The sequence below is a fragment of the Orbicella franksi genome, chromosome 14 (genome assembly GCF_964199315.1).
Source record: "Orbicella franksi chromosome 14, jaOrbFran1.1, whole genome shotgun sequence".
Classification (NCBI taxonomy): domain Eukaryota; kingdom Metazoa; phylum Cnidaria; class Anthozoa; order Scleractinia; family Merulinidae; genus Orbicella; species Orbicella franksi.
In genome coordinates this window covers 3,203,595-3,222,791 of record NC_138158.1, presented here as the reverse complement: position 1 = coordinate 3,222,791, position 19,197 = coordinate 3,203,595, and the positions used below count along the sequence as shown (strand labels likewise).

The window sequence follows — 19,197 nt, the reverse complement described above, 5'->3', positions numbered from 1 at the left end:
TACATTAGAGGAGCTCACAGAGTTTGTTTTACATACAACATTCCTGCAATAGCATACTATGCAAGGCAATCTTCAAGGGTAGGGTGGGGAGAAGCGAACGCCCAAAAAGAGAGCCATTACAAGAACTGCACAATAATTAGTCATAATCATATCGTCTCTTGTATCATGGGGATTATGGGGAAAGATGTCAGCCATTCTCTTCCATTTTAAACGCGCCCTCTTTGCAGTGTTTTTCACGCTCTCCAAGCGCCTAGGAAGTACTGAGGCTAACGAGAGAACCGTGCAAGAACCGGCTCGCAGACTAAGTTTAAGTTACTACGTTGATATATGAGAGTAGTATATCGAAGTCTACCGCACTCTGACATTAGAAACCTTCAGATTGGCCTACGAGTACGAGTACGAATTTCACATTTTAAACCAGTGAGCCCTCGCTCTTCATGTTGGTTTTGGGCAGAAAAAGTAGGTCATGGGATGAGATGGGCACGAGACGTGATAATGTAGAGCCGCTAGCCGGCAAATTACAGTAGACTTCTCGGACTCGATCTCGTATTCGTATTGAAATCTTAAGTCCCTTACGCTATAGTTATATTGTCCTCTCTTTGCCGCTCCCTATTAATCTACCGGAGTTGGTAGGCTATATCTTCTTAGTCATCTGAGTCGCATGGGGTACCAGACTTGTCTTCTTTCCAAACTGGCAAGAGAAAGCCGCGGAAGACTGGTAACGATGTTGTTGTGTGATGGTCAAAACAAGGCCGGAAGTAGTTCCGCTTTGATAACTTATTTTTCTTCCTCGCGTATGTATACAAGCGTTTGAACTTTAAGCAACTGATATTCCTTGTTGCTGACAGATAATAGTTTTCTCAAAGAAATATCAAGGTCAGCCATGAACGGAAGAGATCACAATCGAAAGAAGTCGACGAATGGCGCTAAAACAAGGTAAATATTAAGCTACATAATTAAAATGTACACCTACGGTTATCAAGTTAAGCTAAGTTATGTTCGTCAGAAGATTTTAAATAAGATGAATTTTGTTTCTGTTTTCATTATATTATTAGATCAACAACTTGTATCCTCTTTATATATCGAGTTAACTGTACCTGATTCTACTTTAACTTAAATCAGTTGTATTCGTTGCATTTCCTGTTGATATTCAGGAAGAAACAAGGTTGAATGAACATGAATGAATTAAGGAAATATTAAAGTGAAAATCAGCCGCTGAGAGAAGTACAGTAATTTCTAATACTAATGAAAATGGTTTTCATTTTCTGGAACATTTTGATCAACACTTTGCTTGATAAATCGGAGGGAAAAAAGTGCACAGGTCAGATTGGTAAACACTGCAGTAAATGGATTTGTCACGCAATTCTTGCTAACGATGTCACGAAGTTAAGTTGGTATAGTTGTTCAACCTGATAAGCGTATATTTCTTAAGTATATGCCAGTTGCTCGGAATTCTAGCAAGAACCTCTTCTTGCTGTGTCCTCTGTGTTATTAATCAGCTCTTAATACACACGGCAATAACTGAGACCAAGAGAAGCGATAAGTAATATATCAATATCTAGAGTTTTACCGAGAGAGTAGGAATGAAAGAAAAAGAAATCATCTCAAGGAAGTCACTCAAGTTATTTTTAGATATAGTATCCAGTTCTCTCGCGGATAATGTTACCAAGCGTGTTACAGTGATGTTTTCTTGGGGGAAAACCGCTTGGGCTCACATTCGCTCACAGGATTGGCTAATTTTAGATCCACTGGGGATTAATTTCTGAAGAGGGGAGCGATCTAAAAGAAAGTCGAGAGGGATAACCATTGGGATTAGGCCTTTATATTCTCTTGCTTCGTACTGATTGTAGGATCACATATGAAGAGCTAAGAAGGAACTGGAAAGATGAAAGCCGTGAGTTTGTAGCTGTTCCTGCAAACGCCATGGGTTTTGTAATCGGCAAGAAAGGAAATACAATTAAACATATTCAAGAGAAGACAGGTACAAGGATCTCCCAGACTGATAACAAGGCCACTCAGAGCGGATTTCATGTTTGGGGTAATGAAGGTCAACGAGCACAAGCCAGAGAACTGATCAATCAAAAAGTGGTACGTGATGGGTAAGAAACGTTAATGAAATATATTGTGGTAAATTAGTGAGCAGAGTTTATAGTTAATGCCATTTTAGTTCATTCTTCAGCGTTGTATTCTACGAATATTTCAAATCTTCTAAATCATGCACATTCAAGATGATTGGATACTTTGAATTCAAAAGTAGTTGTTCTTACGACGACCAATCAATCAATCAGTCACTCAGTCGTTCGGTCCGTCGGTCGTCTGGTCAATCAGTCATTCAAGCAGTTAGTTTATCTGTCCGTCTGTTTGTGTGGCTGTCGGTTGTTCATCAGTCAGCTAGACTAATTTCATGGCTATCAGTTCGTCTTTCAGTTAGTCATGCAGTACGTCGGTCTGTTAGTCAGCCGGCTGGTCGGTCAGACAGTCAGTCTATTTGTCTGTCGACGTGTGTCTCTGTGACAGTAAAATATCTTTTGCTCACACTGAACTCAATTTGCTGTATGTTTGTCTGTCTGCCGTCTGTCCGTCTATCTGTCTCGTCAGAAAGTCTCACAGTAAAAAAAAAACTGGATCATTGAATAATGCAATTCATCAGAGTTTTCATTGGCTTAGCTATCATGGTAGATGGTCAATTAAACCATTCACTGCAAATATGGTAAGCAAACGCGTAATTTTTGGGGGCGTTTTTGTTTTATTTTAGTTTCTATATTTGAGGGGGGGGGCGTTTTTAATAAAACGAATATTCCAATTGCATTAGTTGAATGTATAAACAATAGCCTCCATTTGGCGTAGAAATATGCTCGCATATTTAGTCCGCGGACACATCTGTTCCGAGAAGCGAAAACTGTGAGCTTTTCAGGAACAGATAATGTCCATTGACAAATCTCCGAGCAAAATTTTGCCCCAAATGGAGGTTATTGTGTTTATTATCCTTCAAATACTTTTTGCAACACGCGCAGTTTTAAAAATTGGGGAATATCACTCGGATATTCCCCAGTTTTAGCTGGGGAATATGCAGTCACGTGACGCGTTTAAGCCAATCGCGCCCAAGCCAACGAGGCGCATATCTAACAAGCGCGAGTGAAATAATTTTTAAGTATTTTTGCATTCTTTCCACTTTCTAAGGCGAATATGCCAACTGAGAATTATAGAAGACTGCACGCCTCTCCCGGGCAACTTGTAAATATTCCAAACCAGTTCAAGAAATACGTAAGAGGTCCGGGGGGAGACAATCTTCGAAACGTGAGCACTCTAACTGGAGCAGAAGTGAGTCAACTGGGAGATTATGAGCTGTATGTGACAGGAGAAAAGAAAAAAGTGCAACATGCCGAGTATCTACTTAGAACCAGAGCGGTAAGTTGTACATAGGCATTGCCTACCTTAGGAAAAGTAAAGAGTCTTAAGTAAATGTCTGTTCTAATGTTTTGTTTAAGCCCCCTCAGGATAACGACCTTTCTAATGAAGTAAGTTAGTAAGGAAGTAAATATTGTCGCAGCTGCGAAGCAACTTGAACACGTTTATGTAATACAAAGGCTTTTACATGTAACTGCGTATCAATAAGTTTGTTCCGCCTTGTTCCTATTGCTTTCCTTTCTTAGAAACATGCTCCCTGGTTATCGGCATATCACTAATCCAAGCAGACACCCATTACAGCTTGTCAGTGATTTCTTTATACTGCCGGCTTGAGGCTTGATCGGCGATAGTCGATGAAGTGCAGGACCCTGATGAGTCAGCTATCAGCCAATACAAAACGAAAAAGAGCAATTCGTGTTTTTACTAGACCAAACGAGTGCATAATCTGTTTTTACAAAGATTATCGATAAAACTACAATATAACGGCCAGACGACAGTTTTGTTTAACACATTCAGTGTAAATTTTGGCCACAACGCTGGCAAGATCGCGTTCACGCCTCTAGGGCCTTCCATACTTCAAGAGAAAGTAACTGCATAGGCAATCAAATTGCAAGCTTACCACAAGAATTTTTAATTGGAAGCTAGCTCGGCTGCCGGTTGTTCATAAATGTCAAAAGCAAACTCCTTGTTTTTTTTCCAAGGCTGCAGCGAGAGTCAGGCCAAACAGGATTTGTGTTTTTATTGACGAGCGACACCTTCCGCATGGATGCGAACTTAAACTTGTGGCTTTGAATGAAAGTGAGCGTATGATACTGCCTGGAGCACAGTCACAGTATCGTTTGAAACCTGTTGACGAATACGAATCACAGGTTTGTATAAATGAGGAACTTTAAAGAGGAGCTCAGTCTTCTATGCTTGTATGAATAATCAGTAGAAGTCCCTTCCCCCATCGTCAAAGAGATAATTCGAAAGTCTATATGACCCAAACTATATAGACTAATATTCAACCAATCAATTTGCAGGGAGAGTGCGCACTAAATCACTCAGTAAGAGATTACGATGCCAGCCTGACTCGAAGTGTTTTGTCTTCTCTGCGTTGTTTTAAATTGGAAACTGATGCGACATGTGGAGCTGACATGTGGAGTCATTTTGGAAAAGTCATCATCCGGGATCCTGATGAAGGTGAGACGTAATTACTTCAGTTGATAAATTGAGGTTTTAAATACAGTAGAGGTCCCATAAAGTTATGTAAAATGGCAGGAGAGGAATAAGACAGTTTACTGTTTCTCTTTTGGAATTGTTTAATCCGTTCCAGTATAAGCAAAACACACATTTCATAGTCGTGAAAACAGAGCATTTGATGAACTAACCCTTTCTTGCATGTATTTGAATGAACACGCAGTACCTTGGAGCAGTTATTTATGTTATTTTAATTGTGGGCTTCCTGCGAAGTTGCTTTTTAGCTAATCGGAGTTTGACACTCTAAATAAAGAATTACCATACCTTATTACCTTATATTAGGGCATTGTTTCTTTATGACAGAGCAGAACAACAGGCAGTCTGATCAGCACAATCAATACCTGGCCATACTTTTTTCTTTTTGTTGCTTCAGCGCCGGATCCCTAAACATTTGATTGAGCCTGGCATTTTTGAGCTAATATGATAGATCCCTAGAGCACCCATTTAATTTTTGGGTAAGACAGTTATATAATTATAATCATACCGGAGAACTAATGCACATGCCTAAATATGAACTCTTAGTACTTACGTATACCACACATGTGAATAGTGCTTTCCGCTTATTCTGATTGCACTGGCTAACTGGGAGGTGAATAGCAATTATTATTTACCTCCACTTCGGTAAATAATTGTTAATTACCTACCAGTACCTATCGACTTGAAGCTGATAAAGGTACATTATTTACTTGCCGTAGCGAGTTTGAATCTGACGCTAAGTGTGTTAGCCTGGGACAAATTTGCCTTCATGAAATTCATGATCAAGTTGATAGATAGCTGTTTCACTGAATTGCACCTTGGGGACGCAGCTCAAATGTTTCTTAGAAAGTAGTAACTGTGCTTGACATATCAACAGCCGACATTAATGAGACATGGAGCATTACTGAAGCAGTTGACAAGTTACAAGCAACTCCCCAAAAAAGCAATGAGTGGCTCGTTGCATTTAAAGAAGGAGTGGAACTTGAAGACAAGGTGGTGTATGATACATTTGGTGAACAGAATGAAGAAGATTTCATCGCCAGATATGATTTAAGTTTTTTGACTCCAAGAAGTCAATCAATAAGATGCAAGGTGAGCTTTTTAGATTTGCGGTTTCTGTTTCTAATTTCCTTCTTCATTGCATCTGTATCAAAAGCTGATGCTTCCACCAAATTGTTCTTCAGTCTATGCACCTACTCACCTGTTCGCTCGTCTCCGGAGCGAGCGATCTGGGTTCGAGCCCTGGCCGGGGACATTGTGTTGTGATGTTGGGCAAGACACTTTACTCTCACAGTGCCTCTCTCTACTCAGGTGTATAAATGGGTACCGGCGAACTTAATGCTGGGGGTAACCCTGCGATGGACTAGCATCCCATCCAGGGGGAGTAGAAATACTTCTAGTCACTTCATGCTACAGAAACCGGAATAAGCTCCAGCCTGATGGGCCACTTGGCTCGTATGCAGACTTTATCTACCTATATGCCCTAGTGTTGTATGACTTGTGCAGTCACGGTGCTGGCAAAAATATATCTTGCGTTTTATTCTTTGAGTCTTAGATATGCTTTTCTTTTCATCCCCGTTTCTCGTGGAAGATTGTTGTTTGTTGTACATACTGACCTCTTGTAAAACAGTGAAATACGTGAGCATTTTATAGAACCAATGTTCCGTTCACGCGCATAAGAATAGAGATGTTATCTCCTGCAAAGCCTAGTTAGCATATTGCAGCTCTTGGTTAAAAACACTTTCTTATTACACAGTGAAAATTCAAAGGTACAACCATCGAACATTTGCAACTGAAGATGACATAGGAATGTCGAAACATGTTTTGTAAAATGAAATATGTTGTTTTTGAAAACTTTCTCATTACTAAGCAACCTTTAAGGTATTTTCTCAATTTTAGTTCTTTTATTTTTACTTTCTGTGTTATACCTGCAAATTAGCTGGTGAGTTTTCTCACAAACGTTAAGTGTATTTTCACAATAAACTTGACTTGACTTGGCTTGACTTATTCGTAGTTGTTATTTTTACTTGAACATCGCTCAGATCTTTGTATTTTTACTGAGACTGAATGAAGAGAGCTATCTATCAACTTCAGCATTTTTGTTGAGATTCAAGGCTAATTGTATCTGACCTGGTACAGGAACCTTTGTATTTAGTAGACACCGTCCTCCCAAGTGAGTCGCTCTAATATCTGTCATCAATAACTTGCACATCTCTGCTTGACTATTTCAGGTTTGGGTGGCAAAGGAGGGCATTAAGAAGACACTAGAGGAAATACCAATCCCTTTTCGAGACCTGAAGAATGTTGTGGAAGAACTGCGCTTTGAGGATGAACCAACAAGACTGAGATGCCGAGGGTGGCTAGTTTTAAAATCCAAACAGTTCCTTCAGGCCAACATTATATTTCCTGGATCTGACGTCGATTGTAGATTAAGCATACGAGCGCGTTCAGGTAACATAGTTCTCCGAGCTGTTTTCAACGACTCCCATGTATGTTTGGGTGCGCGTTTCACAACCATGCTTCTTTGGTACATGAGAATGAGATTCCCTGGGTTCGATCGGGGGAGGAGAAGGGATACCATGTGAAAATAAGGTTGGGGGTGCTCGTCGTATCGTTTATGTGAGTGTAAATCAAGGATTTTGGCCTCACTTAGGGTGTTGCGGACAAAACCACCACTACTTTAAGCCGTCTAAGTATCTTGCGGTGCACTCGTAGAAATAATGATAGAAAAGGCTGTCATTTCCATTTCAAGTTGTATCTTTTGGGAGTCCAATAAAGCTTCAAGCGGCACGTCCAGATTAGACTCCTTTAGAGGTTTAATTCAAACTTTTCGATGAGCACCTCCAACATTTTCATATGGGAGTCTCTCCCCGGACCCCTGGGGATTGTTTCCTGATTGATCAGTATTCCCTCTCTGCACTAAAATCTACTTTTTTTTAAAATTCTATACTACGAAGGGACATGTTGCAAGGACATGTAAAAACGACAAAAGACTGTTCACACAAAAGTGCATGTATTAGGTCCGAGGTGTTTCTCCTTGCAGAATGTCTCTTCGTTCCAGGCGCTCAGCCAGAATGAGGAGTAGAGCCGTTTAAGATCTGATGTTGCGTGAAATGTAAAATAAAATATAATTATGTACATTTTGGTTCGTTAGATAATATCATTGACGACAAAAGCGGCGTACACGAAAAAGAAGCAACAAATCTCTTATCACAATATCTTTCCAAGTTAACATTCACCGATGCCGATGGTCTACGCCTCCCAAACGAGACGTTACCCCAGGGATTTCTATTCAACCACCAGAGGTGTTCCCGTCGGACGCTGTACACTCCCCGCCTGGGATTTACCATGATTGTCTCTAGGGAACAATCCTGGTCCTGTGATGCCAGAGAAGAGGATAGTAGAGAGACGGTAAGAAACTATTTTTTAAGCTTAATTGGTAAATTAAACGACATATACGTTCAAAAACTGAACTGCAACTTTCTCAATCCCACTTCACTATTTTGTATTTAGACGGATATCCACCTGCATTGCGAAAAATGGGACCAAGCTCTCATTGAAGAGGACTGGGAACCGGAAATGATCGTAGCCGAATTGCCTGAATTTCTACAGTTTATGCGTCAAGTACAAGAGTTCGTATCTTCTCACTGCCACAGAGGGGCAGAAAATGCTTAAAGGTGTTCAGTAACTGTATTTTGAATTAGTATATACCACACAAGTGACGAGTACTTTTCGCGCGCTCTGATTGGTTTACTCGGAGGTGATTAGCAAGTACTATTCACCTCCGAGCAGCAGGCGCGAGAGATTTTAAAATTTCCGACCGCTTGTCACACATAAAACAACGTTTTGGTCCGCTAATTATTCAGCTTGTGTGGTATATACTAAAACAATTATTCACCTCAGTGTCGAAAGTGATGGATATTTACCTCCACTTCGGTGAATAATTGGCCACTTACACTACCTTTAAATTGAAGGAAACCTGTAATTGTACAGTTTGCTAAGAAAGAAATACACCAAAGAGATAATGGTGAACAATAACGGAACAAGGATGGTTAAGGATGGAGAAGTAATATTCTAAGAAGTAATATACTAACTGTTAGAAGTAATATACTAACTGAACGACAAAAATAAAACAACTTGTTGTTACCGTGGTCCCATTGTGCCATCTTGTAAAATCAATTCCGGCTCCATACTGACTACCGCTGACATTTAATTCTTATGGAGTTATGAGAAGCTGGTAGACCATATCAAGCAAGTATCCCTTATATTCAGTCTATGATTATCCGTGTGTATTCTCATTACATATCTCCCGGCAAAGCATCAATGTTGTAAGAATAAGGTTCTAACTGCTAATATTGTATCGTGTAATATAATTAGCGTGCTGAAGTTACGCTAAATGAATGTTCCCTGTTTTTACAACTGAGCTGAAAATTAGTTACCGAGAAACTTGACTTCGCACTTTTTAAAGAACCTTGGAAAATGATCAGTTTCGCTATCGATTTAAACCCGGGTTTATTAAATTGACTTAAAGATGACCAAACCTCTCGTCTCGATGGCAGCCGAAGTTGCCACTGCAAAAATGCTGTTATTATCTTCATCGGAAGAGGTGTAATTTGCATTTGATGTGATAATAAACGTTTTGTTTCAGAATCCGTCTTTCGTCACTTTCTAAATGAAAAAGGTGGACACTTTGAGCAATATTCCGACACAAGTATCAGATTTCTCAGTTAAGGAAATCGCTAATTTAATTTTAAAAACGCAGCATTATTACTTGAAGTCTCTCGCAAGGTCGTCGAGAAAAGTAAGCTTAAACAGATTACTGTCATTTGCCCAGGAATGGAAGACTGAGGTTGGTTTACATTTTGCTAATGGTATATTTAGCTGAACACTCAGTATGTTGGGATATACTGAGAACTTTAGGGTTTTGTATGCTATAAACCAAACATAAGGTGTTGACAATTTCAGTTCCACCTTTGCGTTTGCAGTTTGTGATGAATTCAATTCCCTGAATTTATCAAAGCAACAAGACTAAGCTGTATCAAAATTACCGTACAAGGCAAAACAATTATTTTAAGACGAAGGAGAAATAACCTTGAACGTGCATGTTCCATGATTTTTCTTTCAATTGCTTATTACTTAGTTGTAACCGAATATTTGATCGAAGTGGCCACCACGAAAAAGCAGCACATGTCCACTGTTGTTCGATTGAATGGGAGTACATGTCCTTTCATAGTGACCCCAGGTTCCGGAGGGGCTGGGATACCCTTTGCATTAGCTAAATATTTAGGTATGTGGGGTACCAAAAAATATGGTTTCTGGACTGTTTTGATCTCAATAGGGAATGTTTAATTTGTTCACCATGGTAAGCAAATAGGCATATTGTGTAAAAATAATTTTTTTTATCACTGTTATTATGGGTTTCTTGAAAAGTGTAATTGAAAATCATGTCGAGAATTTGAAGTCCTTTTAAATGTTTTCGCAAGCCGAAGCATTCCGGGCAGAAGGTTTTTGGGACGTTTCAACAGTTTGTTTGACCAAGACCTTTCAGTGGACTACTTCCCTTCCCCACTGACCCCACCTCAAATGTCAAGCGGATTTCCAGTCGGGTATAGATCAGTTTGAAAAAGGCCGACGAGTCAGTTGCCCACGTACGTTTCGTGTCCTTTTCAGTTTTCGCATTATCCCCCACCGAGAGTCTGTTGACAGTCTTATGAAAACAAAATGGGATTGAAAAAAAAAAAGATTTTACTAGAATTTCTACATATTAACAAGCTACAATGAGAATGGCAAGAATAATAACGAACAATCGAGTTGAATTTTGTTTTGAATCTTTCAAAGTCACAAGATGCATGACTAGTTTAAATGTTCTTAAATAGGAAAAAATAATTAGTTCTTTTGTTAAAATAAGAAAGGTCACTTTAGACAGGTACCTTAAACTTGATTGTGGGAGTTTATTCTATCGACTTTCAAGACTAACTTGAATCGCTTGTTTCCTGGTCTTTTATCTTCAGAAAAAAAAGAAACATGATTACCATGGTCGTTATCATGTGTGAGTTATTTTGGCCTCTTACAAAATTTCTTTTCAATTGAAGGAAACCTGAAAATAGTACATTACTAAGATAGAAAAACACCAAAGAAATAAAATAAACCATTTATATAAAGAAACAGCAATGGTTGAGGATGGACAAGATCAACACGGATTACAAATGACGAAATTGAAAAATTTAGGCTAAACTTCTCAAGATGCGCGATCCGCGACGTGGCTTCTAAATCTCTGAACATTCCTTGCTGCAGGCGGTCACAGAAACGGGATACTAAGCCTTTAGTTGCTTTCAAGGATTAAAAAGCGAAGGACCAAATCAAAGTATATGTTATCACGTGTGAAATATAAATACGGATTACAAGTGATAGCGCTTTCTCTTCATTGCCCCTGTTTTAACATTTGCCAATAATTATGGAAAGCCAAAAGTTAGTAAGCAGGAAATTTGAGGCATAATTGATTCATATTAAAACAGGGGAAACATCATGGTTGTGGATAAGTGACCTGGTCTTCATTAGCGTAGATTTCGGCGATGTGGTCTTCCTGTTATTTCTTAGGTTTATTTCACAATCGAGGGCGTATTTTTGTCACCGTCGTCATTTCTTTTCGTCTGTTTTACATTTAAGAGTTTAGTATGGGAATAAGTGCCACTGTCTCGATTCCTTGCGTGTTTGAGAATAAGCCCTTTGTCAAAGGAAAAAAAATGCTTTCTTGGTGTTTTAAAAATAAAAAGATTTCATCCATTAATAAGTAGACACGAGTGTTTTACTGGAATATACACCACTCGTAAAATTCACACAAGACCACATCCGGGACTCGAGTGGCGTATTCTCCATATCCTCACTAGTGAAGATATTGATGACGTCATTCCTCACTTTTTCAGTGTTGTTTGTGCAAACAGTCAGTTTGTTTGTATACTAAAAAGAACATCACAGTGTCTTGAAGATATGGATTTTATTTTCTTGCGTTTAAAACAATATTTTTCCACTCAATAAATAAAATTCGTATCTTCGCGTCGCCGTGTAATATCCTCTACTTCCCTTTAACGTTGAAATTAGCGGAAAACGATATTAAACTTGTTGAGAATACAGGTGCAGAAAGCTTCATGGAGATGCGGTGACAAGGTTTGGTTTGTTGGGACCTGAAACGTCCAAATTCAAGGGCGGGAGGGCTCCCCTGTAAAAATGGGGGAACTCGTTGGAAATTTTCAAAAGGATCCATTAAGGTATCATGCAGAATACCGTTGGGTGAGGTGAATGGACGTGGCTCCGATATATGTCCACCCTCAGGAAGCAACAATCCTAAAACAACAAATTAAGATGGCTCAAAGCAGTTTCTAGCACTTTCTAAGACTTAGATTTTCGAAAATTTGATTGTAGTAGATTCTGCACATTGGGTTCACTGCCACCTTAAATTTTCGAAGACTTAGAAAGTGCTGGAAACTGTTTTGAGCCACCTTAACTGACACTGACAGTTTCTAATAGTTATTAACACTCGATTAAACGAAAATGAAAAAATTTCAAATAACGTCCAGTTGAGTAGCACCTAGTTCCTGTCACTTTTCGGCTCAAGGTTGCGCGATAATTCCAGCGGTCGCCGCTTTAGACTCTGTGTGGCCTATCAACAAATTTTATCCCCTGAAATTAAAGCTACGTCCTAACATGTACGAGCATTCCGTCATTTTTATAGGCGAGACGTCCACCGTAAGAAAAAACTGAGACATATGGTAAAATTCAAAGTCTATATATTTGTTAATACAGTAGCTTAGCATGTATTAACTTCTCATTTATTGAAGAAAATAGTTTTAGAAGTCCTCGGGTCTGTTGGTTAGCACTATCTTAGAAATCCAGACTTTTTTGGCAAATCTGATAGAGAAAGAATGGAAGGGTCAATTAGCAGATAACTCGCTGCGGATGGTAATTTTCCCCAATTTGTCAATTTTGGCTTAAGTTGTCACGAGGTTAACATATTTTAGCAAAAGCTAATAACATAACCATATCGAGTTCGAGATTAAAGCTCGTTGTATCGCAGCCACGCTTTTGTTTTGGATAAATTCAAGTCACGTGCCTACTTTTACCAATTTCGCGTTCTTTATAAGTCTAGCAATCAAGAGGATCACATAATAATTTTATCATCCATAAGTTTGTTTTTCAAGTCCAATATAATTTGGATAGCAAACGTAATGAGGTAATTAGCACAGGTCTTCAAAAGGTCTTGTAGCAAATACCTAATCTGTAATTTTATGGGTAAATATGAGGAGTTATTGACCTCAGGCGTTAAACATCTCGTCTTGTCATTTAACTCTATCTGCTAACGTAATTTTTCGCAAATCTGATATATGTACACACCGGGCAATGCAGATAACGTTCTGTGTTCGTTGATTTTCCCAATTTGTCTCGTTTGGCTTAAGTGGTCAGAAAAGGTTAACATATTTTAGCAAAAGTTGATAACTTCATTTTCAATTTAGGACTTTTAGTACTCCTATTCTTGGATATGAGGCATTCCACCTTGACATCAAAGTTACTAGGTTTGTTTCTTAACTGTCTTCTTCAGTGTTAAGTCCAAGCATTTCGTGCAGAAACAGAGAATATTTTTATATCGTATCATCTTCTTAGTTAAAAGGTCAATTTAATTTGAGTAGCAAACCCTGTGAACTAATTAGAACAGGGTCTTGTAGCAGACATATGTCGGTTATAAAGCTATTTTGCTGTTATCCAGACGTTTAAATTGAAATGATATCCAAATGGCCTTTGGTTAGTTTCTTGGACTAAGTCACGATTTAAGAGTTTTTAAGTACGCTTTTAAATCGATACCTAACGTTTGGCCTTAGTTGTTAGAGACAGCTTGCGACAGAGTTCCTGCCCAAAAATATTACCATATATTACGTTGCAAAGCTGACAAAAATAAATGAAAAAAATCGTTTTAAGTCAGGGTAAGGGCAGCCGGTCAAAAAGAATGTAATATCAATTACACAGTTTCAACACGCTGCGTTCCAACTGAATATGTGGGAAACGAGCCAACTGACTACATTTTTAAGTCAGTATGGTATTTAGCCATTGGAAAGACATGAATTTGACTTAATTTGATCACTTAATAAATACGGCACCGATTTGACACAAATTGGTAGGTGTACTAATTCGGCGACTAGCTCTTTCTGGTTTCGTCTCGGTTGCTCCCCTTTTAATGGAGTTTAATTAATTGTTTCTCGAGATGCCATTTTGAGTGGAGTGGGTGAAAAACCGTCTGGTTTTTAATTCAGGTAGAGATCCTTCCAGCATTCTTTGCTGTCACTCTTTTGAAACGCTCTTACAGTATAGTACTAAGCAACTATAACATAACCAGTGTTGCATACAGAATTACAATTGGCTTACCAGATTTGTACTGAATAGCTTACACCAATTTTTTTTTTTTATCAAAAGACAAGTGTGTTTGAGTGAAATTGAAACTTTGGTCAACTCAGGCTTCTCCCAAGTTTGAAAACTTGTAGACTGAAACCGTTTGAGAACTCCGATCGCCAAGTTTTCGTTACCTTGAATTGTTATGTCGTTTAATCTCTATCTCTCCAGTAAATTAGCTAAATGGCTCTTTTTCTACCATGTTCGTGTTCTCGCTAATGGCTACCAAAGAATGCACCATTTTAAATATTGGCGACTTGATTTTTAACAAGATAAGACGTTGACGAATGCTTCCAAGGTATCCTCTGAGATGTGATTTTGCTGTTGACACACTGACAATGTATGCTTCATCCTGAACCTTGCTTTGTAGAGTAACTGTTGTTAAGTATTTTTAACAAGTTTATAAAATTATTAGTAACATAGAGCTGTTAACATGGCATGATAATTGACTGTTATAGAGAAAACAAAGGCACGACACTTCATCCATTCATCACAGCAAGACATCTACCGCATTTATCGTGATCAGAAAGATTTTGTTATCGAAAGTTTCATCTTTCCTTAGTTTTCTGATAAAGATCATTCCTTAACTTCCAATGGAACCCATAAATAACCACCCAAGCCTGATTTGACTTGAAGAGTGGGTTACTAGGGGCACACATCGGTCCGCAACCTAGAGGTGCAAAACCTGTAGTACCTATCCAAGAAGGAGTTTCAAGATTACGCTGGACTTTTATCAATCATAAAGGTAAACTTGCAAGATTATCCATGTTATTTTAAGTAATCTGTTGGGATGTTACAATCTTCACGCCACAAGAGGTAAACAGTAATCATGCTGTTTTGATTATGTAATGTCATTAATTAAGTCCGGTACCGGCGCCGCGGTAAAGGAGTTTGTAGGGTTCTAGTCCTTTGAGAGCGCGTAGACAATATCGCTAACCTGTAATGATTGTTAAACATGCAATGTTCTAAGTTCGGGGACTTAAGTTGTAGCTTAAGGCAAACTCAGCGTGTGGTGCTGTTAATTATCAGGCAACCCTTTAGAGAGCATCAGTTGACTTTTTGCTCAACAGATGAAACATTAACGTGTAACCATTTAAAATGAAAGCTGCTGAATAGTATTTTCATGTGGCTGTGATTGTTTTTTAATTATTGTGAAAACGTAAAATTTTAATATTTTTCCACAATTTGAACTTGGGCGTTCTCAGTACTGAAAAGGGCGCCGTCTTTCTCGCTTATCAGGTTATCGTGATCAAATCCATGTCCAAGGCAAGCCGCCGGCGAATACTTTCTTTTGCCTTTTCGCAAAAAAGTGATCAATTCAAATTCGATTTAAACCATATAAATTTGAATATCTGTTTTAGTTTTCCGTCTATCTTAGTTAATTTTGAACGTAGAAATGCGAACCGCTTCGCAGATTAGCGCACAAGTGTGTGCCACCCATCTATAACAGGCCGTGACTCACTACATATGAGGAAGAATACCTACATATGAAATTAATGGCTGCTGATTTCCAGTATTATACCAGGCCTCGTCAATAAAGTTGCTAAAGTAAAATGTTTGTTATGCATGATATTATTATTTATTTATCAGTCATCCGTGCATTAACCGTTAATTGGAAGGTAAATATGGGCGTTTTAGTTGCCAACTTCATTAAGTTATCGAATGCATAATCCTTTTCAGCAGCTTTTTTTTTGTTTGTAGTGACGAAGCGGTGCAAGCTTATCAGTTGGAATAATTAGCTTGAATTTCCGATAAACAAAGTCACGAACTTATAACAGATATATTTTTTCGGAAGGTGCAAACTTCTTGGAAAAATATACAGAGGCGTCGGTATAGGAGAGTAAGTGAGCGTTGATTTATATTCTGGAAACATTAAGAAAATTCCACGAAAAAAAATGACTTTTGTAAAGGTACTGTATCTAATGACCGTAAAATATTGTGTGGAATTCGTTTGGAATGCCGCTAGTACCAAGATTTGACTTCATCTGTACATTTAATGGAACAGAATTCACCGTGTCCAGGGGAAGTCTAGTACCTAACACTAACTTGTATTTGAACTTGTCCTAATTGCTGTTGACATAGGAGGTTTGATTCCCAGATGATTTCAGTGTTTTGAACATTCCAACGGACACGCTAACAGCACATTATCCTCCAACAGATTTATGCAATATGTAACAAATGTTCCAATTTTCTAACCAGGAACTGGACTCCTCGTTAATTATAATTTGATTAATAATTGCAAAAGAGTATATATACTTAAGGATGAGTAGCTGAACAATTTTAAAATTTACTTATCACTTATTTGTAACTCAATCACAAGCTAAACTTGCTTGGAACTTTAAATACGTGCTCATGAACAATAAGATAAGATGAAATTGAATGCAAAAAAAGATGATAAGTGAACAGAGCAATCAAGGGCTTAAGACGTTTTCGAAATAATTACTATTGTTCTCAAGATGTCAGCTTTTATTCTGTTGAATGTAGCAAGGGCCTCATTCAAATCCATGTCAAGATCGACGCCCTTCTCCAAAAAGTCAAGTACAAAGCAATAATGAAGGGAAGGATCGAGTAGCACTCTGCAACTTTGTGGAGAGGTTTACTATCAATAGATAGATCTTATAAACCAGACCAGTAGAGGTTCCTTAAAACAGGTAAGATTAGAAATATGAAGGTCGGTTGTGGTTTCGAAAGACACCACATTCCGTTCATGGTATCGAAATGTTTCCTATTTAAATCTCTATACGTTCTTCTGCTAGGCCCTTCAAAGAGCGATGATATTTGTTCTATGCAAACTGTGTGGTCATTCACGGATATTAGCCTTGCATGCTGAGTTTCAAAGTCAGATCTGTGGCGGATTATAAATTTACCCTTGTTTTCCACTGAGGTGACATGAAGTCAAGAGCTCCATCGATCGGTTAAGTTCAACACTTTGATCACTAGCTTAGCTTGGAAAATTGCAAGTTGAGAAGAACGACTACATTCAACAATTCACACTTTTCCGCCTCTATTTAGTTCGATACAGGCTTTATTTGTTCTATTCTATTTACATATATTCTGCTAGACTAAGACAATTACATCTGTCTTTAAATTTTGGGGTCAACAGCACATAAATCCTGTTTGAAAGTTCAGAGAAAATCTACATGTTGTCTTAAGCTGAGGTGGTCTCTCCCGGCACAGGAAATAGGTTAATTGTTGCTATTAACTTTAATTAACACCGCACAAGTCGTGTCCTAACTTATCTCCCCATTCACGATGTGCTGTAAGGTTATGAGGACATCTAATTTATTAGCCATATTTCATAAAGTTACATTAACGTAACTACTTTGAAGCGATAGAAAGTAATCATTGAGCGAAGGTTTGCACTTGTTATTCGGCTAGAACTTGTTAAAAAATGTTTCTGTTGTGAGATTTCGATAGCGCGGCTAACAGACTTTGAAAAAATTGTGTGTCACGATTCATCAGCTTATAACCTTCAGTGAGATTGTATGTTTCAGATATCAAGGTTTAGACACTGGATATATAGACCGGCAACCTGTGAAGTACTCTTCAGCAGATAAGTTGTTGTTATAGACTTCATCCTAGTTCTTCAAAGTTTTTACACTTGAGGACAAGTGTTCAATAGTTGTTTTTCGCGCCTCTTAACTCGGATAAACCTATTATCGATCCTATTAGTTTGTTTGTTTTGCAATATAAGCAATGTTTATGTCGATGTTCTGTTTACGAATGAAGTTTCCACACATGTTTTTTTATTTAAATTCATGGCCATATGTCTCGGCTGCATATAATATTTGGACTTGGTACTTTCAAGGTAACAGTTTCTAATAAATTTAATTAGAATTGAACAAAATAACTCGGGTCAAAAGTGACATACTAATATACAGATATAATACTCAGATATAAATATATTTTGCAAATGTGTGGCAATAAAAAATGGCATCACTTTGATGATACTAACATAGCCCCCTTAAATTGAGCGAAACGCTAGCTGTGTACGTCAGGATGGTCTCATCAAGTAAAGCTCTTATCAGATAATCGCAATAAGACGAAACAAGCATCCAAAATACGCGAGAAATTTCTTACGAAGAAAAGGTACAAGGATTGAAGTGATTGTGCTCTCGGTAAGAATTCCCAAGTTTGTAAATCGCTGAACAAGAGCATTCTGCCATAGTACGTTTAAACAAGAAGACAATTTCCCACAGATTTACACGTGGTAAGTCATTCTAATTCTTTACTTGTTTAGTCCAGCATAAAAATGGCAATCCTGTAATAACAGTAGTATCTTTTCTTGCTCCCCCTGTTAAGCTCCATGAGGTATTCCAAACGTTTTTCCCTTTAACATACAGCTATCCGACAATCACTCGAGCTGGGAATTTAACCGTGCGAACTACTTCGTTAAAGACAAAGTTGACGAAACTTGCAAACAAATCTTGGAGAACATGCCAAGATCATCTGGTATTTTATAACGAGTCATAGCACTTGCTTGTTTTAAACTTTACATTATGAAAAACAAAGCGAAGATTGCTGGAAATCGCAGGATAATTTGATGGTAATTGTTTGTTAGAGAATTCCAACACGGTAAAGAGAAAGAAACTCTTTAATTTTCAAATTACTAAAAACGAATGTCTCTCTTAGAAAGCAGAAATGTGTTAATTAAGCGACATCAGTCTATTGCAAAGGGTACCCGAGGGAGTAAAATTCTTTTCGATTGGGCTTAAAATATCAATTGTCACAACGTAAATGTACTTTAAATTTTTGTTAGCACCTAGATGATGGGAAATGACTGCGCATTTATTTGGTTAGGGTGCGTTTGTTAGTTCAGCCCTTCTTATAAGCAATTTGATTTCACACGTTTCTCTTCACATCATCACGGCAACGACATTCAGATGTGCCAAGCTGTTTGGAATATCAGCAAATCAAAAATATCAAAAAGTGATCTCACCAGATGCCCAGGAGTGTTTCTGATAAGAGTTATCTACAGTCGGTATCTCCTCAAAGAAAAAAAAAACTCTGCTGGATTGGACTGCTACGATATAATAGTGACCTCAATTCAGACCTTCGGGGCGGCCAATCCAATACTCTTTCTTCTCGCTTTCTCTTCACCCCATCCTTGATTAAGAGCCTGTTCACAGCCTAACATAA

At 38.2% G+C, this 19,197-nt stretch overlaps 1 protein-coding gene across 2 annotated transcripts; it reads left to right on the top strand.

Moving 5' to 3' along the window:
- Positions 1-381: 381 nt before the first annotated feature.
- On the top strand, positions 382-10,460 carry LOC145467950 (uncharacterized). 2 transcript variants are annotated; one of them, XM_081451597.1, is made up of 9 exons: positions 382-936; positions 1,851-2,088; positions 3,181-3,408; positions 4,110-4,277; positions 4,431-4,590; positions 5,501-5,715; positions 6,855-7,074; positions 7,778-8,034; positions 8,137-10,460. In XM_081451597.1, exons 1-9 carry the CDS (start codon positions 884-886, stop codon positions 8,296-8,298), a joined length of 1,701 nt encoding a protein of 566 aa, XP_081307723.1. In that variant the 5' UTR covers positions 382-883; the 3' UTR covers positions 8,299-10,460. The 2 variants fall into 2 exon arrangements, with proteins under 2 accessions (XP_081307723.1, XP_081307724.1); XM_081451598.1 differs by lacking the exon at positions 382-936 and having other exon boundaries at positions 2,018-2,099.
- Positions 10,461-19,197: the final 8,737 nt, after the last annotated feature.

Bases quoted from the DNA above. Each gene is read 5' to 3' on its own strand.
- LOC145467950 (XM_081451597.1), top strand. From the start codon at position 884: ATGAACGGAAGAGATCACAATCGAAAGAAGTCGACGAATGGCGCTAAA. The intron at 4,591-5,500 runs GTGAGACGTAAT...ACATATCAACAG, and splicing joins CATCCGGGATCCTGATGAAG to CCGACATTAATGAGACATGG. The intron at 7,075-7,777 runs GTAACATAGTTC...TTGGTTCGTTAG, and splicing joins AAGCATACGAGCGCGTTCAG to ATAATATCATTGACGACAAA.